At 52.4% G+C, this 16,172-nt stretch overlaps 6 protein-coding genes across 6 annotated transcripts; 5 read left to right on the forward strand and 1 right to left on the reverse strand.

Annotated features, from left to right (window-relative positions):
• Positions 1–4,248: 4,248 nt before the first annotated feature.
• On the forward strand, positions 4,249–5,641 carry GLOTRDRAFT_74895 (uncharacterized protein; the record flags this gene model as incomplete). The annotated part of the gene is made up of 9 exons (XM_007866869.1): positions 4,249–4,298; positions 4,360–4,425; positions 4,482–4,681; positions 4,736–4,774; positions 4,836–4,913; positions 4,982–5,038; positions 5,098–5,297; positions 5,411–5,520; positions 5,576–5,641. The coding sequence occupies exons 1-9, from the start codon at positions 4,260–4,262 to the stop codon at positions 5,639–5,641; spliced, it is 855 nt and encodes a 284-aa protein (XP_007865060.1). The 5' UTR covers positions 4,249–4,259.
• On the forward strand, positions 5,576–6,572 carry GLOTRDRAFT_110742 (uncharacterized protein). The gene is made up of 7 exons (XM_007866870.1): positions 5,576–5,622; positions 5,678–5,692; positions 5,750–5,816; positions 5,871–5,944; positions 6,008–6,025; positions 6,079–6,236; positions 6,293–6,572. The coding sequence occupies exons 3-7, from the start codon at positions 5,763–5,765 to the stop codon at positions 6,526–6,528; spliced, it is 540 nt and encodes a 179-aa protein (XP_007865061.1). The 5' UTR covers positions 5,576–5,622; positions 5,678–5,692; positions 5,750–5,762; the 3' UTR covers positions 6,529–6,572.
• Positions 6,573–7,014: 442 nt separating this feature from the next.
• Positions 7,015–7,992, forward strand: GLOTRDRAFT_40147 (oxidoreductase; the record flags this gene model as incomplete). The annotated part of the gene is made up of 2 exons (XM_007866630.1): positions 7,015–7,090; positions 7,154–7,992. 2 exons carry the CDS (start codon positions 7,015–7,017, stop codon positions 7,990–7,992), a joined length of 915 nt encoding a protein of 304 aa, XP_007864821.1.
• A 357-nt stretch (positions 7,993–8,349) lies between these two features.
• On the reverse strand, positions 8,350–10,592 carry GLOTRDRAFT_128256 (uncharacterized protein; the record flags this gene model as incomplete). The annotated part of the gene is made up of 13 exons (XM_007866871.1): positions 8,350–8,427; positions 8,479–8,633; positions 8,681–8,827; positions 8,882–9,080; positions 9,139–9,216; positions 9,273–9,377; positions 9,428–9,691; positions 9,747–9,896; positions 9,955–10,014; positions 10,070–10,075; positions 10,138–10,194; positions 10,246–10,399; positions 10,468–10,592. 13 exons carry the CDS (start codon positions 10,590–10,592, stop codon positions 8,350–8,352), a joined length of 1,578 nt encoding a protein of 525 aa, XP_007865062.1.
• Positions 10,593–11,195: 603 nt separating this feature from the next.
• On the forward strand, positions 11,196–12,169 carry GLOTRDRAFT_115608 (ESCRT-II complex, vps25 subunit; the record flags this gene model as incomplete). Its single annotated transcript, XM_007866872.1, has 5 exons — positions 11,196–11,226; positions 11,273–11,315; positions 11,376–11,536; positions 11,594–11,739; positions 11,801–12,169. The coding sequence occupies 5 exons, from the start codon at positions 11,196–11,198 to the stop codon at positions 11,996–11,998; spliced, it is 579 nt and encodes a 192-aa protein (XP_007865063.1). The 3' UTR covers positions 11,999–12,169.
• Positions 12,170–14,029: 1,860 nt separating this feature from the next.
• On the forward strand, positions 14,030–16,164 carry GLOTRDRAFT_110743 (MFS general substrate transporter). Its single transcript, XM_007866873.1, has 8 exons — positions 14,030–14,373; positions 14,428–14,444; positions 14,496–14,584; positions 14,639–14,752; positions 14,818–14,965; positions 15,032–15,249; positions 15,313–15,600; positions 15,663–16,164. The coding sequence occupies exons 1-8, from the start codon at positions 14,171–14,173 to the stop codon at positions 15,963–15,965; spliced, it is 1,380 nt and encodes a 459-aa protein (XP_007865064.1). The 5' UTR covers positions 14,030–14,170; the 3' UTR covers positions 15,966–16,164.
• The last annotated feature ends 8 nt before the right edge of the window (positions 16,165–16,172 follow it).

Consider the following 16,172-nt stretch of genomic DNA (forward strand, 5'->3'; position numbering starts at 1 on the left):
AGTTCACGGCTGGCCCTCTCGATAGTCTTTGGCTTGGAGCGGTCGTCCATGCGGCTCAACTTCTCAGCGACCTCCCTGGCTTTCCTCATGCTCTCATCCTCATCTTCAGCAGGGCCTGAGGTTGACGAGACAGTTGAAGACGCTGAGAAAGTCAGAAAGATGGGGCGGAGATCACTCCTGTATATGGGCTTGCGGCACTGCGGGCACGGCCTGCTAGCGCTTGATGATGTTGCGAGATACCCGCTCAAGCATGTTTCGCAGAATGCATGACCTGCCCGATTTCTATTGTGAACCAAGCATCGAGACTGCGGAACAGGGTTGCCTACCGCACTTCAGGAGCCGAAACCGATCCATGGGCAGCGTTTCGATGCATATCGCGCAGTGTGGTTCATTCATCCAGGAGTTTGATACCAAGCGATATGTGGCCGATAGTCGTCGAGGACGGGAGGCTTTGCAAGACTTATATTAATAAGTCAGAGGCAAGTTAGAGGTACGATCGTGTGGTGCCACGGACTTTGCTTTGGGACGCGTCCCACGACGCGTGTGTCACGTGGCCTTTCCCGATACCCGGTATCCTACGCTTCGCAGGCTGCAGCTTTGTGGCAAATTCAACCTTTCAACTACAGGCCTCTTCATCCAGTGATTCCCTGTTTTGCTCTACTCTGGGAAGCTCCCTCTTTATACTCTTCCTGCTGCCGTATGTGGCACAAGGAGCAAAAATCTTATGCTCATCGAGAACAGCGTCCGTAAGCTGACCAGCTCGTCGATAAGGCCCGGGGAAAGGACTTGGCTCGGTCTGGTGTATCTAAGTGGAAATACCTCCCCTTATGACTGCACCGCCACTCGTTTGCGCTCTCTTCATCTGTTCCAGCGTCGGTTTGTGGACTCCCTCGCTACGGTGAAGCAGTTTTGCCTCACAGTAGGCTGTAGTCCACAGCGGCCTGTCTAAGACTGCCGTACGTATGTGATCCATCAAACACCACTTAATGCGGTGCGTGATTTATGAACATATGCAATGTACGATCCGCGGCTTCTTAGCATAAAAGTGATGCAACCCGCCAGCTTCATCTGTACGAATGGACCACACCCGCCTGAGATTCCCTAGACGCACCCCATCTGACTCGATATCTGCTTGGCGGGACTGCGCGTGTGACTAAGCTGCGTATGTTCTGTGGGCACTTGTACCGAGGTACAATCACCCCAACTGAATCCAAATGGCGTGGGCTACAAGTTCGTTGTTTCCGCGATCTCTCCGACGTACTCAGCGGATGAGGCTTCGATATTCGCGATTTTGCGCGGCTCAATTGTGACACGTTTGTACAACAGCCGGTATCGACCTCGGCATCACAAGTGTGAGCTAAAGTTGTCGATCTCGAGTCAAAATTTGGTTCATACTATATATGACGATACGTTTACTACTTATAGGTGCTTTCTTGCAGATCCTAAAGCTCTAATACCGCATTAACGCAAGATGCTCACAATATCGAGCGTTAGGACCCCTTCCGCTAATAATATGTGGGTCGCCTGCAATTCACAAGGTCATAACACCTCTCAGGTGAAGCAGTCCATCAACTCTGGTCCCCGATTTATGTATCGCTGTGTGCCACACAGCTCGCAGCTCCACAATTCCCCGTAGACTTCATAATCTTAGATCCAGGTACGGAATGTCCCTTATCGTTCGTGCAGCAGACCTTGTAACTATGGGCTTCTCGGAGATAGCCCGTCGACTCTCCATCTGCTTTCGGATGCCGTCGTATCATTATGCCAATTGACCTTATTATGCTGTCGACAGGTGACGGCTCAGAGGCCATATAAAAGGCTGCTGCAATGTAAAGGAAGACCGGTGTCCGTGCCTCAGACATTCTACGTCGCAGGTACCCACGATGCAATTTCTCTCTTTGCTCTTTGTCTTCTGTGCTGCCGTTGCTATTGCTGAAGGGCCTCCGCTGGTCTCTTCCGCGAACATCGAGAAGAGAGCCATCTCAGAAGGTGCCAGCCTCTGGAATATGCATGCTACTGATGCTCTCTGACTCCTTATGCATCAGCATTATTTGATGACCTATTCTTCTACTTCCAGTATGCTTCGTCTGCATATAACGTAAATTGCTCCAGCCCGAACGGCGACACTCTTATCGAGGAGGTCTATATTCCCGCCCTATAGCGCGATAACAAAACACTCCTTGACTGTTGCATCTCACTGCTAGTTCTCCGAGGCGACTACCGACACCCAAGGTTTCATAGCCAGGGATGACAACCGCCGAGAAATCGTAATAGCCTTACGAGGGAGGTAATGCGTCTTTCCTGCTTCCGGAGCGGCCCCCTCTCTCACCTCCTTTCCCGCCCGTCAGCACGTCCGTACAGGATTACCTTGAGGACGGCGAGGTTGCACTTGAGGCATACACCACCCCTGGGGTATCACCTCCCAGTTAGTACACTTCGTCAGATACAATACCATCCAGCAGATTAAATCCATTTATGTTCTAGTTGGGACGGAGGTGCACACCGGGATTCTCACCGAGTAAGTCAGGCACATCTTAATCTCTGCCGCCAACTGAGCGGAGTGGGGCGTGAGTTGGAACTCTGTAGCCCTTCGCATAATATCCGCCGTCGGAGATCAGCTTGTAGACTATCCCGACTATTCTATCGTTACCAGCGGACACTCCCTGGGCGGCGCGTTGTCGTCGCTCGCTGCAGTCAGCATGATATCGAATTTCCCTAGCAAGTACGCGCAGCTGCTCTCCACGCTTTGCATGATGAGGTGATACTCTCACGTAGCGCCGTGCGGATGTACACATATGGAGAACCTCGCTTGGGCAATCCGACCTACGCGTACTATGTCAACGACCTATTTGGCTCGAACGCATATCGATGTGAATGGCGGTGTTCCATGGTCTCTGTACGAATACTGATACATTCTCTCTAGTTGTCCACACGACTGATGGGTACGTACGCTCATGACGTTGGTTCGTATATCGTAAAAGATGTGAATCTGGTATTCCCTTGACAGTGTCCCAACGATGATATCGCCAGCCCTAGGCTACAGGCATCATGGTATGGATTGCCCCCAAAATTCAGCCCATCCTACCCACAGCTTTGTTCAGGGATTGAGCATTGGCAGAACCCAGACCCTCCAACGGCTGCTAATACGAAAGAGTGCGCCCCAGATGGTGAAGACCCGACTTGCTCAGACTCCGTCGTTTCTACGGGGATTAACCCTCCTCACTTCTTCGTAAGTGTTTGGTCTTCTTCTTCATAAGTGACATACGGAAGGTAACTTGCATCGCGCGGGCAGTATTTTGACGTACCGTTTGGGCAACCCTTTTGCATCTGAGGATGTCTCTGGCGATCGCCTTCGTAGTTACACGACAGAATTCATCCTTGACAGCCTTTGTGGTTGGAAATAGCTATCTGGCTGAAAGGTCGTTGCGTCTCCTACTGAGCACCGATTATGAAGTTATTTGCTGTACTATACTACTATGTATGTCACGGTACTGGTCACGGTAGTACATCTTATCATGCAGATGAGGCAAATTTGCGCCACAGTGACTGAAGCCGCAGCCTATATAGCTCACTCGCTTTCTTCCCATCACCGGTAATCATTAATCAGTGCTAGTGAATGCTTGGTTTGATACTCGACCAGAGCGGGTCAAGACCACTACTTAGTACAACAATCGCATCTCACCATATGCATGCGTCGGATAGGGCCTTATAATTTTACATCACTGTGCCGATGGAGGCCGCATAGGCTGCAGGGAACGGCGCCCTATCAGTGACATAGACCTGCGTTCCGCAGTCGATAGTATGTATAGACGGAAGTCATCTTGAGTGCTTTGCCTGCGCATCGACCTCTCTGTGTCCGTTTAGCTAACTCCAGGCATCGCCTGCGCTGTAATGGTCGTCCTTTGGGTCCTGGCAGCACTTGCTCTTCTGGATATCGCGTGTGGTCAACAAACATACACAGTAAGTCCATGGTCTGCCTTTTTCCCGGTGCTTAGAGTAGTCGCCTGAGGATTTTTGACTACATGTTTCTAGTACAACTCTCGGTCAGATCTGAATCCAGTAGCACTCTTGATCACCTCGGATCCTAGTAGTGATTATGAATGTGGATATTACTTTACGTGAGTCTGAATACCCTTGGACATGTTTGCCCTGGGAGTGGTCATTAAATAAGGACTAGGTGTCCGAGAGGGACGAGCGTACCCATGCCTGGACCGGCCATTTACAGGTCCGACGGTGACTTGATCTGGGCTGGGGCCGGTATGGGCATCAATGACTGCTTTGACCTGAGGACACAGACGGTATGACCTACATGACCAACGAAGGGACTAGATGGTTACTCATTGAACTATAATCTTGCAGCTAAACGGGACGGAAGTCATGACTATGTGGGTTGGAGACGTAGTGAACGGATGGGGAGCAGGACGGGTGCGTCTTGCTGCCTTCAGCATACGTACTCGACGTGTTGACATTTCACAACTCAGGGAATTATAATGAATTCGACTTACGACGTCATCTACAACTTCACGAGTACTTTCCCAAACGGTGCAGATATCCATGAATTTTATATACCACCGGTGAACAACCGGACGGCACTTTTGACGGCGTACTATGTGCTTAACACCGACTTGAGCGAAGTCGGAGGGACCGGGGACGACTGGCTGCTGGAGTGCGCATTTCAAGAGTGAGCTTTCGCTTTCCTAAAAACGCTGTGATTCCCTACGCTGATAACCTTCAGGATTGACATCGCTACAGGAGATGTCTTATTTAGTTGGAAGTGCGTGCATACACGGTGCGACGCCTAAGGGCAACGCTGTCATGATTAATCTGTTCTGTAGTGCGAGCGATCACGTCGATTTCGCGGACTCGTATGAAGGATTCTGGACCGACGACAGCGAAAGCAATCCTTGGGACTAGTAAGTCTTCATTAACGAGAGCGGGTTGAAAGGATCGCTGACGACGGGTGCAACGTGCAACACCTCAGCTTCCATATGAACTCCATTGATAAAGACACGGACGGGAATTACCTCGTCTCTTCCAGGTGGGCGCGCTCGCTTTTTGGATCGCTAATTTCGTGTAGACCTGCTGTCCGTTGTTCAGGCATTATCACCAGCTCTACAAAGTAGATGGAATCACGGGTGATGTGATATGGACGATGGGAGGCAAGCATAGCGACTGGGACATGTGCGATGATTGCAATTACGAGTGGCAGCACGACGCCCGGTGGCGCGATAATTACACCGCCATATCCCTCTTCGATAATGCCAGTGAGTCCCTCAACTCTTTGTACTCGCTCCCGAGTTCGTTCGGCTAACCAGACACATAGGTAACGGCGACGATACTGACGAAAGCAGTGAGTTCCTGCCGCTCAGTGTGTCGCAGGGACACGTAGGTTTCTGATTGATTGACTCAGCTGGACGAGGCATGGTTATGGACCTGAACTTCGACAACATGAGTGTCTCGCTCAGAACGGCCTTCTACCCTTTGCAGTCCCATCCTATCCAATCTCAAGGTAACACGAATGTATGTCCAAACGCAGTATTGTCATGTCTGTCACATGGTGCTCACATGTGGCTAGTTGCTCGCGAGTGGTAATTGGCTGCTCGGGTGGGGCTCGAGTCCGTGGTACGTGCGGCTTTTTTGAGCCGCTGCATCAAAGATAATTGAATTATGTGCTCAGGTTATCCGAGTATTAGTAGGTGGTGCTCGGTCCGCTAGGTTCTGTATAAATTTATTGAGTTTCATGAATCAGCCCGAATGGTACTATGATGTACTCCGCAGCTCTTGGTGGTCAGAACCTGAGTGACGGCCCTGTGCAAGTGAGTTTCAGGTTCAGCGCTATTTACGTTTGTTCCTGACATTCCCGCAACTAGAATTATCGTGCTTTCAAATCAACTACATGGCAAGGGTTTCCGAGAGCTGTACCAGACTTAGCGATTAACGGCACGTATGTGTCTGGAGAAAGATTCTCTTGAGTAGGCCAAGCTGATCTGGTGCTTGGATATACCAGGACTGTCTACGTCAGCTGGTGAGGCCACCATTGCGCTGGGACAGAGTATGCAAAGTTGACGAAGACTCTAGGAACGGTGCGACGGAGGTCCAGATGTGGGAAGTCGCAGTCGGCGACAAGAGTGCCCCCCACACCCTCTCATCCGCCGCCAATGCGTCCCGATCGCTATTCGAGACCTCTCTGACCATGGATTCAGAATCACCTTATGTACAAGTTCGTGCATACGGAGGTGGGCCAGAAACTCTCCCATTTTTTGTACCTTATTGAGGCTGAATTACTCAACAGGGAATGGCGCTATTCTTGGGGCAAGTGCCGTTGTAGAATCTTCGAGCGGCTCTTCCGCTTTCAATGGGAAGGTGCACCGTCTCTCTAACCCTGAAGTTATTGGCGCCTCTGCTCCGACTTGCGGGAATTATCAGGTGCAGCAGGTAGTTTCCACGTCACTGGGAGTTCGAACTGTCATGAACTACAGACTTCTTTGTACTGTGACACTACTCATGGTCTTCATTCTCATTGTATAGAATCATATAGAACATGAGTTTATACTAGTACTCGATGGACGACATTCACGTTGAGGGATAAAATACGACCGATAGTACAGTAATCGAGGAACGAATCCCAAACAACTGAACTATGATCCATGACCATATTGGAGTAGGTAGTAAGTACTACAACTCATGCTCACAATTGAAGTGACTCGTCCATCGTGACGACCATTGCTCAAGAGCTCAAGGTGAGTGACGCGGTCCATCCACGGTCCGCCTATAGCTATCCATCACTGCCAGTGGGTAGGTATCCCGCAGTAAGCGCAGGCTTGTTTGTACCTGCCGTGCTGGGCGCGTCGCCTCGGCACCCATTTGCCCCATCTTAAACCTTAGTAAGGATTAAGTGCTAGTGTGATACGTATAAGTACCCAGGTGTACGTCAAACCATTTCTCCCCTCAGGCTCAGGTTGGGCCCTACGTCAATCCGAAGACTTCCCTGCCGTACTTCATCTCGCTATCGTTATGAAGTTTTGCGAAAACTTTGACCCCGAGAAGGATATTCCCAGTCTATCCGGGAAAATCATCCTTATCACTGGTGGTAAGGGCTTAATAAAACCGATGTATGGACCATGATTCGAGACGTTGAGATATTTGAATGAAGGTACCGCGGGCGTGGGCAAAGCGACAATCCTCGCTCTTGCCAAGCATGGGCCCGACCATATATACTTCACCGGGCGCAACGCCAGGAGTGCCGAGGAAGTAGTAAATGAAGTCGCAACAGCGTCGCCTCGCGTCAAGACTACCTTCGTCCAATGCGACCTCTCGTCCCTCGCATCGGTTAATGAAGCTGCTAAGCAGCTCCGCCTTCAGCGTCTTGACGTCCTCATCGCGAATGCGGGTATAAAGGCCGAGACACCAGCTCTGTCCAAAAATGGATACGAAGTACACTTCGCCACGCACCATCTTGGGCACGCACTCTTTATCAAGCATCTCTTGCCCATCATGCTTCAGACGGCCCAACAACCTGGCGCTGATGTGCGGATCGTCCTAGTCACCTCATTGGGATACCGGCTCCATCCCAACGAGGGTATCGTTTTCAACGATCTCAAGACTCCACAAGAGGGTCTTGGCTTCAACGGATGGAGGGCATACGGCCAGAGCAAACTAGCCAACGTTCTCTATGCAGTCGAGGTCTCCAGGCGATATCCGGAAATCACCAGTGTCTCGGTGCACCCTGGCGTCGTCGGTACGGATATGGTCGCGAATCTGTCTTTCGTCCAGAGAGCCATAATCTATGTCACGAACCTTGGAAGAATTTTGACACCTGAGGAAGGTGCATATAATCAACTGTGGGCCGCTACGCACAAGAAGGAGGATATAGTGAACGGTGAATTCTACGAACCAGTTGGCAAGCCTGGCCGACGCGACAAACTATCCAAGGACCAGAATGTGGCCAAGAAACTGTGGGAATGGACAGAAGCTCAATTGGCGGCTGTCTGAGTGCGTTCATTTGGGTAGTCCACATGGACCGAGACTGACCTTGTGCCGCCCAGGATGTCACAAGCACGATGACGGGCACTCACCTCAAACTTAGTCTGAGTCTTGACTCGCTCCCTTGTCTGTACAGTATATCATGCGCATATCATAGCATGATACTCATACATACACATAATAACATACCGCCAAGTCCGTCAACAGCCCAAGCCAGCGTAGAGCCGCTTTCCCGAAGCGCTGCCACCGCTGCATTCATGCGAAAGAAGAGTCACGCCGAAAAAATAGTCCATGTACGACGCCGGGATTTAGCTGTGGGTAGTCGGAGTCTACAGTAGTGTAGGGTATCCGGGAAAGAAAAAGGTTCTACGCCGCCTTCAGATGCGGACTGCCCGCGACCAAAGCCGCGAAGTCGGCAAACTCTTTCTTTGATGCCTTGCCGACCTTCAGACACGCGTTCAGCTGCAGATCATGGGTAGGGAGGTACGGTCTCACCTTGAGTGCATAGACAACCAGCTCCTCAGAGCCTACATCGCTCGGTTCCTTGAGGATGACACGCAGCACATTCTCCTCTTCGCTGAATGTACACCGCACAGTCGACCGTAAGCGTACGTTCATAGCGAGCTTCAGTACTTGCTCTCTTCGGAACACTGCTCGCCGTGAGACACCAGTACATGTCATAAGTAGACATGCCTACCTAGACGTTCGCTCGCAGGTTCCTTACTCTCAAGGAGCTTGATGTGGCCCCGTCCACAGTCCACGAAGTCCTTGCTCCCTCGCTTGACGAGGAGTCGAACCCCCTTCAGATCGGCCTCGACATCCTCGTCCTCCTCTCCTGTAATGCCTGAACAAGGCTCGTAAGTTCAAGCCATCGGTAGAATCCTACAACACGCCTTACAGTTGTGGCTGCTTGGCTTATGTACCTGCATAGCCAAAGGCTTCTCAGGTTCCGATGAGTCATCAATGGAAGTGCGTGTCGCAGGAGACGAGGTGTCCATCCAGGCGGGTAAGGCTGAATCGTCCGTATTTCGAGCACACTTGAAACCGACCGTCGACTGCGTTGACGCGAACGCAGAGAACGCATCTGGATGCCTAAGCTGTTCAAACAGTGTTCATCTAAAGCTGCTCATGTACGCGCCACACATTGCTACTTACTGGTCCTGAAGGGAAAGCTGGCGGGATGGTGGAGGCCGACCTCGAAGCCCATGTCGGAGTGGAGGCCCACTTCGTAGACTTTGATGCACCTGATCAGCACTGTAATGAAACTACCCGCAGATCAAAAGGCGTACCGTGCTGGAAGTGGCAGCGGGGAAGCTCGATGTATGGTGGAAATCTGCTGATGCGCGCCGCGGCGAGCTGGCCGTTGTAATGGCCGTAGACGCGTTTGCAGGCGGCTGATGGATGTGAGCAATAACGACACAAAATTATAGGGGCTCCTGCATACCACTCGTGCTCCCGAAGATGAGTCATCAGGAATATTCGCACCCGCTTCCAGCAGCGCTTCGCTCGTATCACTCGCAGGCGTCACAACTTCGGCGACTTCGGTAGCAATCTGGATGCACAGCTTGTTAGTGGCCTTCGTATGCACGGGAGAATATGGATGTGCCCGCCTGGGCTTCGAAGATCGTGGATAGTCGGGGTTTGAAGTAGTATTGGCATCTTCTGTAGTCCACTCGCACGGCAGAATATACCGCGGACGTTCCAATTTCTTCGAGAAGCAGGCGGGCCATGACATAAGTCCGACGTGAATAAGAGTAACGTACAGGTACGTCAAAAGAGTCGGGGTTAAGAACCGGCGGTTCCGCTGTTTCCTGAGCGGGAACTAGGTCTTTGGAAGGTTCATCGACTTGGATGATGTCCTGGGTTGGCTCTAGTTCCTGGGATGGCACATCGACGTCCATCGAGATGGTTGCCTGCATAGCGTCTCCCCGTGAGTAACCGTTAGCCGTGTAGGAGGATAACAAGGCCTACTAGTTCTTCGATTCCCTCGCGCTCGGCGGATATCCGTTGCCGCTTGCGACGAGAGGCATCCTTTAATCGAATGTCAGGTTTCCGCTTATTTAGTCGGAGACTGATTCGGACTCACTTCGTACTGCCATGGCAGCAAGCCCATTCAATATAGAGGGTGCAATAGGCGTGCTACAAGGGACTTACCGTATCATCGTCATCCCGCGCTGGAATGGGCGATGAGGATTGAGCCTCATCGGCAACCTGCAGTCCCGTCAGCGGGCCTGGAAGCAAGTACCCCGGTGTGGCACTCACGATATCTTCGTTTTCCTCCGAGTCTGACGCGATCCTATCTCGGTCTGACTCTAGCGTAGAGGCTGACGCATTTGAGACGTGAGAGGAACTACGCTTGCGCTTCCCCAGAGATATCCGTGTCAGAGCCTCACTCGCGAAAGCTAGGCTCGGCAGGCTTGACAGAGGTAGCGCGGTGGCATTATCATAATCATGATTGCACAGCTGTCAGGATCCACAACTCACCTCGGGGGGCTCGGGAGTTGGAGTGGAATACGGAACCCAGAATTTCTGAGGCCGTAGCTTAAAGCAGCTGCCGCACTCGCGACACCACACCATATAAGCTGGGTATCAGTGAAAACGGCTATCATGGTCAAAGACAGAACGAAGAGTAACGGCTGATGACGGTCGGAGTCAATGTAGCGGGGGCGGCCACCAGTGGCGGACAATGATCAAGTATCAGGCAGACGCGGTACGCGCACCCCGGTTTATAAGCACTATGTTCACCATGCTGGAGTACGGCGGGAGCCTCGTGGGGAACACGGGGCATCGGTTCGCCCTGCAGATAAGCATCGATTGCATTGGTTTGCTATTCTGTGCAAACTCTACCGTATATATGAAGAGGAGCTACTCTGCCTACCACTTTGCTCGCCGAGTCGCCCATGCGCATTTCGACAGTCCAAAGCCTTTGTGCAGAGACGACCATATATGGTGACGCGCCTAAGGTCGATGTCACGTTCAATATTGTCGTTCCTCTGGAAATCGCAAGAAAAACTCGACGCCTCCAGTACCAACAAAGGTATCGCAAGTCTAAGCCGTTCAATCAACAGACAAGCCAGGAGAGCGATTATACAGCAGCTTTGTAGGAACTGGAGTTGCAGGTTGGAAGGAAGCAAATCCAAAGTGTGTCGGACAGTTTGGTTTTGTTTGTGCTGTGGCTAATCACCTTAGCTCCCCTGTCGACGCGAAGCTGAATGGCTCTATCAACGCACACAACACGATCAGGTTTGTCTCCCGGCGCCGTGCCACTCAGTCGGCTCACGGATTACAGGTTTTCTGCTACCATCCATACATTCTGCTCCGCCCTTCTTTACGTGAGGACGCGAAAGCGTATGTGCCTGCGACGGATAGACACTAAAGGTGTACGTTCGCAGACAGCAACCGAACCCAAACACTCAGAAGATCGTAACTGAAACATGGAGTCGCCTGATCCTGTCTTACGCGCGGCACCGCAATCTGTTCTTCATACGCGTAGAGGACGCTGAGACTCAAGGCAGCGAATGGGACGAGATCCTTAGGAACGACCGAATAAAGCGTGCGTATCAATGCCGCCGTATCATGGGATATCCACTCACGGGTGGCGCGGAGATAGGTAGATTACTCCCTTCGCATTTATCCTACATACTGTCAGAGATGGTAGCGAAGAACCAGGCGGTGTACGAGCCGCCGAAGCAGACGCGCTCTGTGCTCCTATACTGGCGACTCCCCGAGGAATGGGCCGAGGTCCTCCACCAATGGGTGCGTACCTCCTTTCCCTCGGGTACCTTTTCTTTAATCCAAATAACCTTACATCACCCAGGTCACGTCCACGGGCCAGCTCACCACGATCCTCACGTTCTACGAAATCACCGACCCGCCCGTGCCCTCCCCGCTCACCGGCATCCCCGTGGTGCTACTGAGGAAGGCCATCGCTGTCCTGGCGAAGACGGGGCGGGCGCAGATTATTGCGGTCGCGGATGGGGAGGGTGCGCGATTCTTTGCGGGAACGGGGAGGTGACAAGGGCTCCATGGTTATCAGTATCAGTAAGTGCAATAGAATGTATTCTAGAGGGGGCAATGCGTTGCTGTGGTGCGCAGTGAGATATCGGGTGCGTGATTCGACTTGCTTTATCTCAGATACGCGCATTCTATTCTGGCCGTTCAAGGGAAGTGGGAAAGGGAACCCCTGGTTACAGCATGCTTCCAAAGCTTTCTTCGCGCGTCCGCATCTTGCACAGCAGACTGCAGATCACTTCGAGCAAGTTCTTTAGAATCGCCAGAGTTTACGAAAGGACAGTCTTCCGCTGTGCTAAGCTAGAGCACTTCTTTCGCGATTTCTCATGTTGCGCCCACGAAGTCAGCTACGACCTGCAGTAAATTTGCTGCTCTGATCGCACAATTCTGCTGTAAGTGGAATGTATTATTGCACTTCCTTGATAAGGACATCACCGCGGTGCAGCTGTGAATGTTTCATCGTCCAACTTCCAAGGTGATCTGGTATCGGCGCTCGTTCCCATTGATCCGGTAATTGTTGGATTATACAGCAACAGTAGTCGCCGTTAGCGCGGACCCCATTGGCAACTGGGTAACAGCTGGGTAATATTGAAGGTGCGAGCAACACGACAACTGTGGCTACTATCAGTGGCGGCGGATTACTGATTGGCAGTGAAACTGATGGATGATTGACGTTGAATGAGTCGCAATGACCGCATTCGCGGATAGGATGTCCAAAGGTGGCCATGGTCATTCCAGTCCTCTGGCTGCCCTGGACACTTAGGTGATACTACTGGTGATGCCTGGTCTCTATCCGTATCGCAGTGGCTCTCCAGTGGATCAGCGTAGAACCGTCGGTGAACCTTGTCCAAGTGCGTGGGCTCTGGTCCTAGCCTCTGGAGTTACTCAAGCGGGGAGGGTCCGAGACTGCCCCGAGGCTGGAGATAAAGCAGGGAAACTGACGGAAGCAAATTCATTTGCTTCCGTCAGCTCGGGCTCGGGGGCATTCAATAATCATGCTGAGCTGGACTGCGCATTGAGATGAATGAAGTGATCGGGCGCGTCAGATAGAGATGCGATTAGCCTGGTCGTAGTTGCTTGGACGCATCAGGCATGGCTTAACGACCTGAAGAGGAGGAACGCGTCGGAGACTCGGAGGACGAAGCGGGTCACCCCCGGAAGGAGGTTTCAATACTGCGTGATGCAGATACTCCGGCTCCAACAAGGGAGGCCGCGCAGATATAACTTTCTTTCTTCCATATGATAAGGTCCACGCGGTACGGAGCCCGACGATGGAAATAGGGCAGACAACAGGTCCCGCCGCATTCCTAGGCAGCACGGAGCATATGTGCGCAGGAGTTCATACATACCTCCCGCCCGGCCAAGTATTTGGAGGAAGTACTTGCGTCGCATGATTGTCCGACCGTTGCTCAAAAGACGAATACGTTGATCAAGGCGTGCAGGGTAGACTGATGCACGAGGGCGTTCTCCCATGGGCGCTATGAGTGATCGGGTACTTCCCTCCGAACAGACCGGGCAGCAAAATTGTGCCGTCCGGTGTTATCCCGTATTCACACAAGACGGGGTGTGGATCCCCTATACTTTTGTCGAAGAGAGTCCTTACTTTGCCTACGACTGCGCTCGTCTTCTACGCATCTTCGGCATGAATCATTGTTGATGCAGACTAGTTGCAGACTCCTTCCTTTGCTCATGATAAGCGTAGCGGACTAAGCAGAGCACCTCGTGTACTTAAATAGAGCTTGGATGAGTCCCACGCAGAGCCACAAAGAACGAAAGATGGAAGCGATGCAGGTTTCCATAAATGGATGTGTTATGGAGGTCTTCCGGCAAAGATCACTGAGACAGCGATCCAACTCACGATGCATGATCTCGAACCTGTCCATTATGCAAACCTTCTATACATACCGTCGGCGTGTTATTTGCCGCTTGTATCCTTCACCCTCTGGTGGGCTGCTGACGCTTGACTGTTCAGATATCCCAGTTCAGCTTATAACTCCTCGGCTTGGGCAAAAGAATGCCGGATATGGCGACTGAACTGGCACTGCGGCCTGCAGCCAGCGTCCAGGAATTATCCAGAAATCCTAGCGAGCTGCGTAATGTACGGTCGGAAGGGACGTTGCGGCTTCCACGAGCGCTGGGAGGCCACGGTCGGTACCGGTCGGACGCCACGCTGGTCATGCAGCGGTCGAAGGAGTTCCAGGAGAAAGATGCCCTCTCAGAACATGAGCAGCAGAGGATTGCCAGCAACGCTGAAGACGTAAGTGAGGTCGTCAGCGGACGTGAGACGGAGCTGCCACCTGTCGACGGGGGTTGGAGGGCTTGGACATTCTGTTTTGCGGCCTTCTGGCTTGAGACCATGGTCTGGGGGTTCGGATATTCGTCAGTCTCCAATGCCATGTCTAGGAGCATGACCTTGTACTAACATGATCATAGCTACGGCGTCTTCCAAGGTAGACCACATAAAAAACAAAGTAGCGTTATTCTGAATCTTGCATCTTCAGAGTATTACTCGACACATGAATTCCAATCAGCCTCCAATGTCGCTATCTCCGCGGTAGGAACAGTGTCGTTGGCACTGACATTCGGTTCAGTATGTCTTCTCCCCTAGACATGCCGATGACCACCTTCACTCACCACTTGATAGACGATTCCACTAATGTTATACTTCCGTCGTTACCCCACCCTCATTAAACCGACAATGTGGGTTGGTCTCGTTGTCGCCGTCGCTGCGCTCGTAGTGTCCAGCTTCGCTAATGCCGTAAGCCTCGCATGCTCTCTTCCTCGCTGGAGCATGATATCTTACGCCGCTTTTGTGCCTCCAAGATATGGCAGCTTATCATCCTGCAAGGCGTCATCTACGGGTTGGCAGGCGGGATGATTTACATCCCCATCGTCTTCTGGCTGCCTCAGTGGTTCGTCAAGCACCGCGGCCTCGCCGGTGGGCTGGTCATGGGCGGCTCCGGTATCGGCGGTACGCCTCTGCTGTCCATAACCTGGTTTACCTCCTAACGGACTCACACTTGTCGTCTGTTGGTAGGCTTCGTATTCCCACTCATCCTGAACGCCCTCCTGTCACGTCTGGGGTTTCGTTGGACATTACGCATATGGGCCCTGATCATGGCAGTGGTCGCTGGACCAGCCGTGCTGGCGGTTAACCCGCGTGTGCCCCTTCCGAAGCACGAGAAAGGCTCCCCTCGGCCGAGCGTGGTGCCCAAAGAGCTGCCATTCTTCCGGGACGCCGCGTTCTGGATGTTCGTGAGTATCATCCCTCGTTTGTGTGTCCTTGCATTGTTGGGAGCTAAGCGCGCCTGCCCGCAGTCGTGCGTGAACATGCTCCAAGCACTCTCTTACTTTCCGGTCTCGCTCTACCTGACCGTGTTCACCACCTCTGTTGCGTCCTCGCTCTCCGCGACGGCCGTGCTGTCCGTGTTCAATGTCGCGTGTATCTTCGGACAGGTCGCGATCGGCTATCTGTGCGATCGCCTGCCGTACCCGTGGATCGCGTGCGCAAGCGCGTTCGGCAGCGCGCTCGTCGCGTTCCTTCTCTGGGGCTTCTCCTACAACCTCGGGCAGGTCTTTGGTTTTGCCGTCCTTTTCGGCGGTCTCGTAAGTTCCTTCGCACTATTATTATCGGATGGTAGACTCATGCATCGCGAACTGACGTATAGAGTGGGGGCTTCGCCTCGGTGTGGCAACCCGCGGCGACGGACTGCGCGGGCAAGAAGGGCGAGCTGCAGCCGTACATCTTCGGGCTGTTTGCGACCATCAAGGGAGTCGCGGCTGTCATCGGGCCCATCATCTCGGGCATCCTGTACGATGCGGGAAAGGGCACCGGCGCGCTCAGCGGCAAGTACGGGCGGTTCGGGTTCGGTAAAATGGAGATCTTCGTGGGCAGCCTCGCGATGGCGACGAGCGTGGTGAGCATTATACTCGGGGTGGTAAGGGTGAAGTTTAAGAGGCCGGTGTATTGAACTGGGTACATACGATGAGGAAGGTTTGGTGATCGCGCTAGCGGTAGTTGTGGCGTTACAGTTGTATGTCCGAGATGTCAGCTTGCCTTAATTCTAATATCGGACTAGACTGTTTTCCGTGATTGTAGGTACTGTACTCTTATTGGTATTCACATGTATCATCGCGTTGTTAGACTTGAATGCTTACCTTGGTTGTATTATGCATAC

This window comes from Gloeophyllum trabeum, assembly GCF_000344685.1.
Source record: "Gloeophyllum trabeum ATCC 11539 unplaced genomic scaffold GLOTRscaffold_00005, whole genome shotgun sequence".
NCBI lineage: Eukaryota > Fungi > Basidiomycota > Agaricomycetes > Gloeophyllales > Gloeophyllaceae > Gloeophyllum > Gloeophyllum trabeum.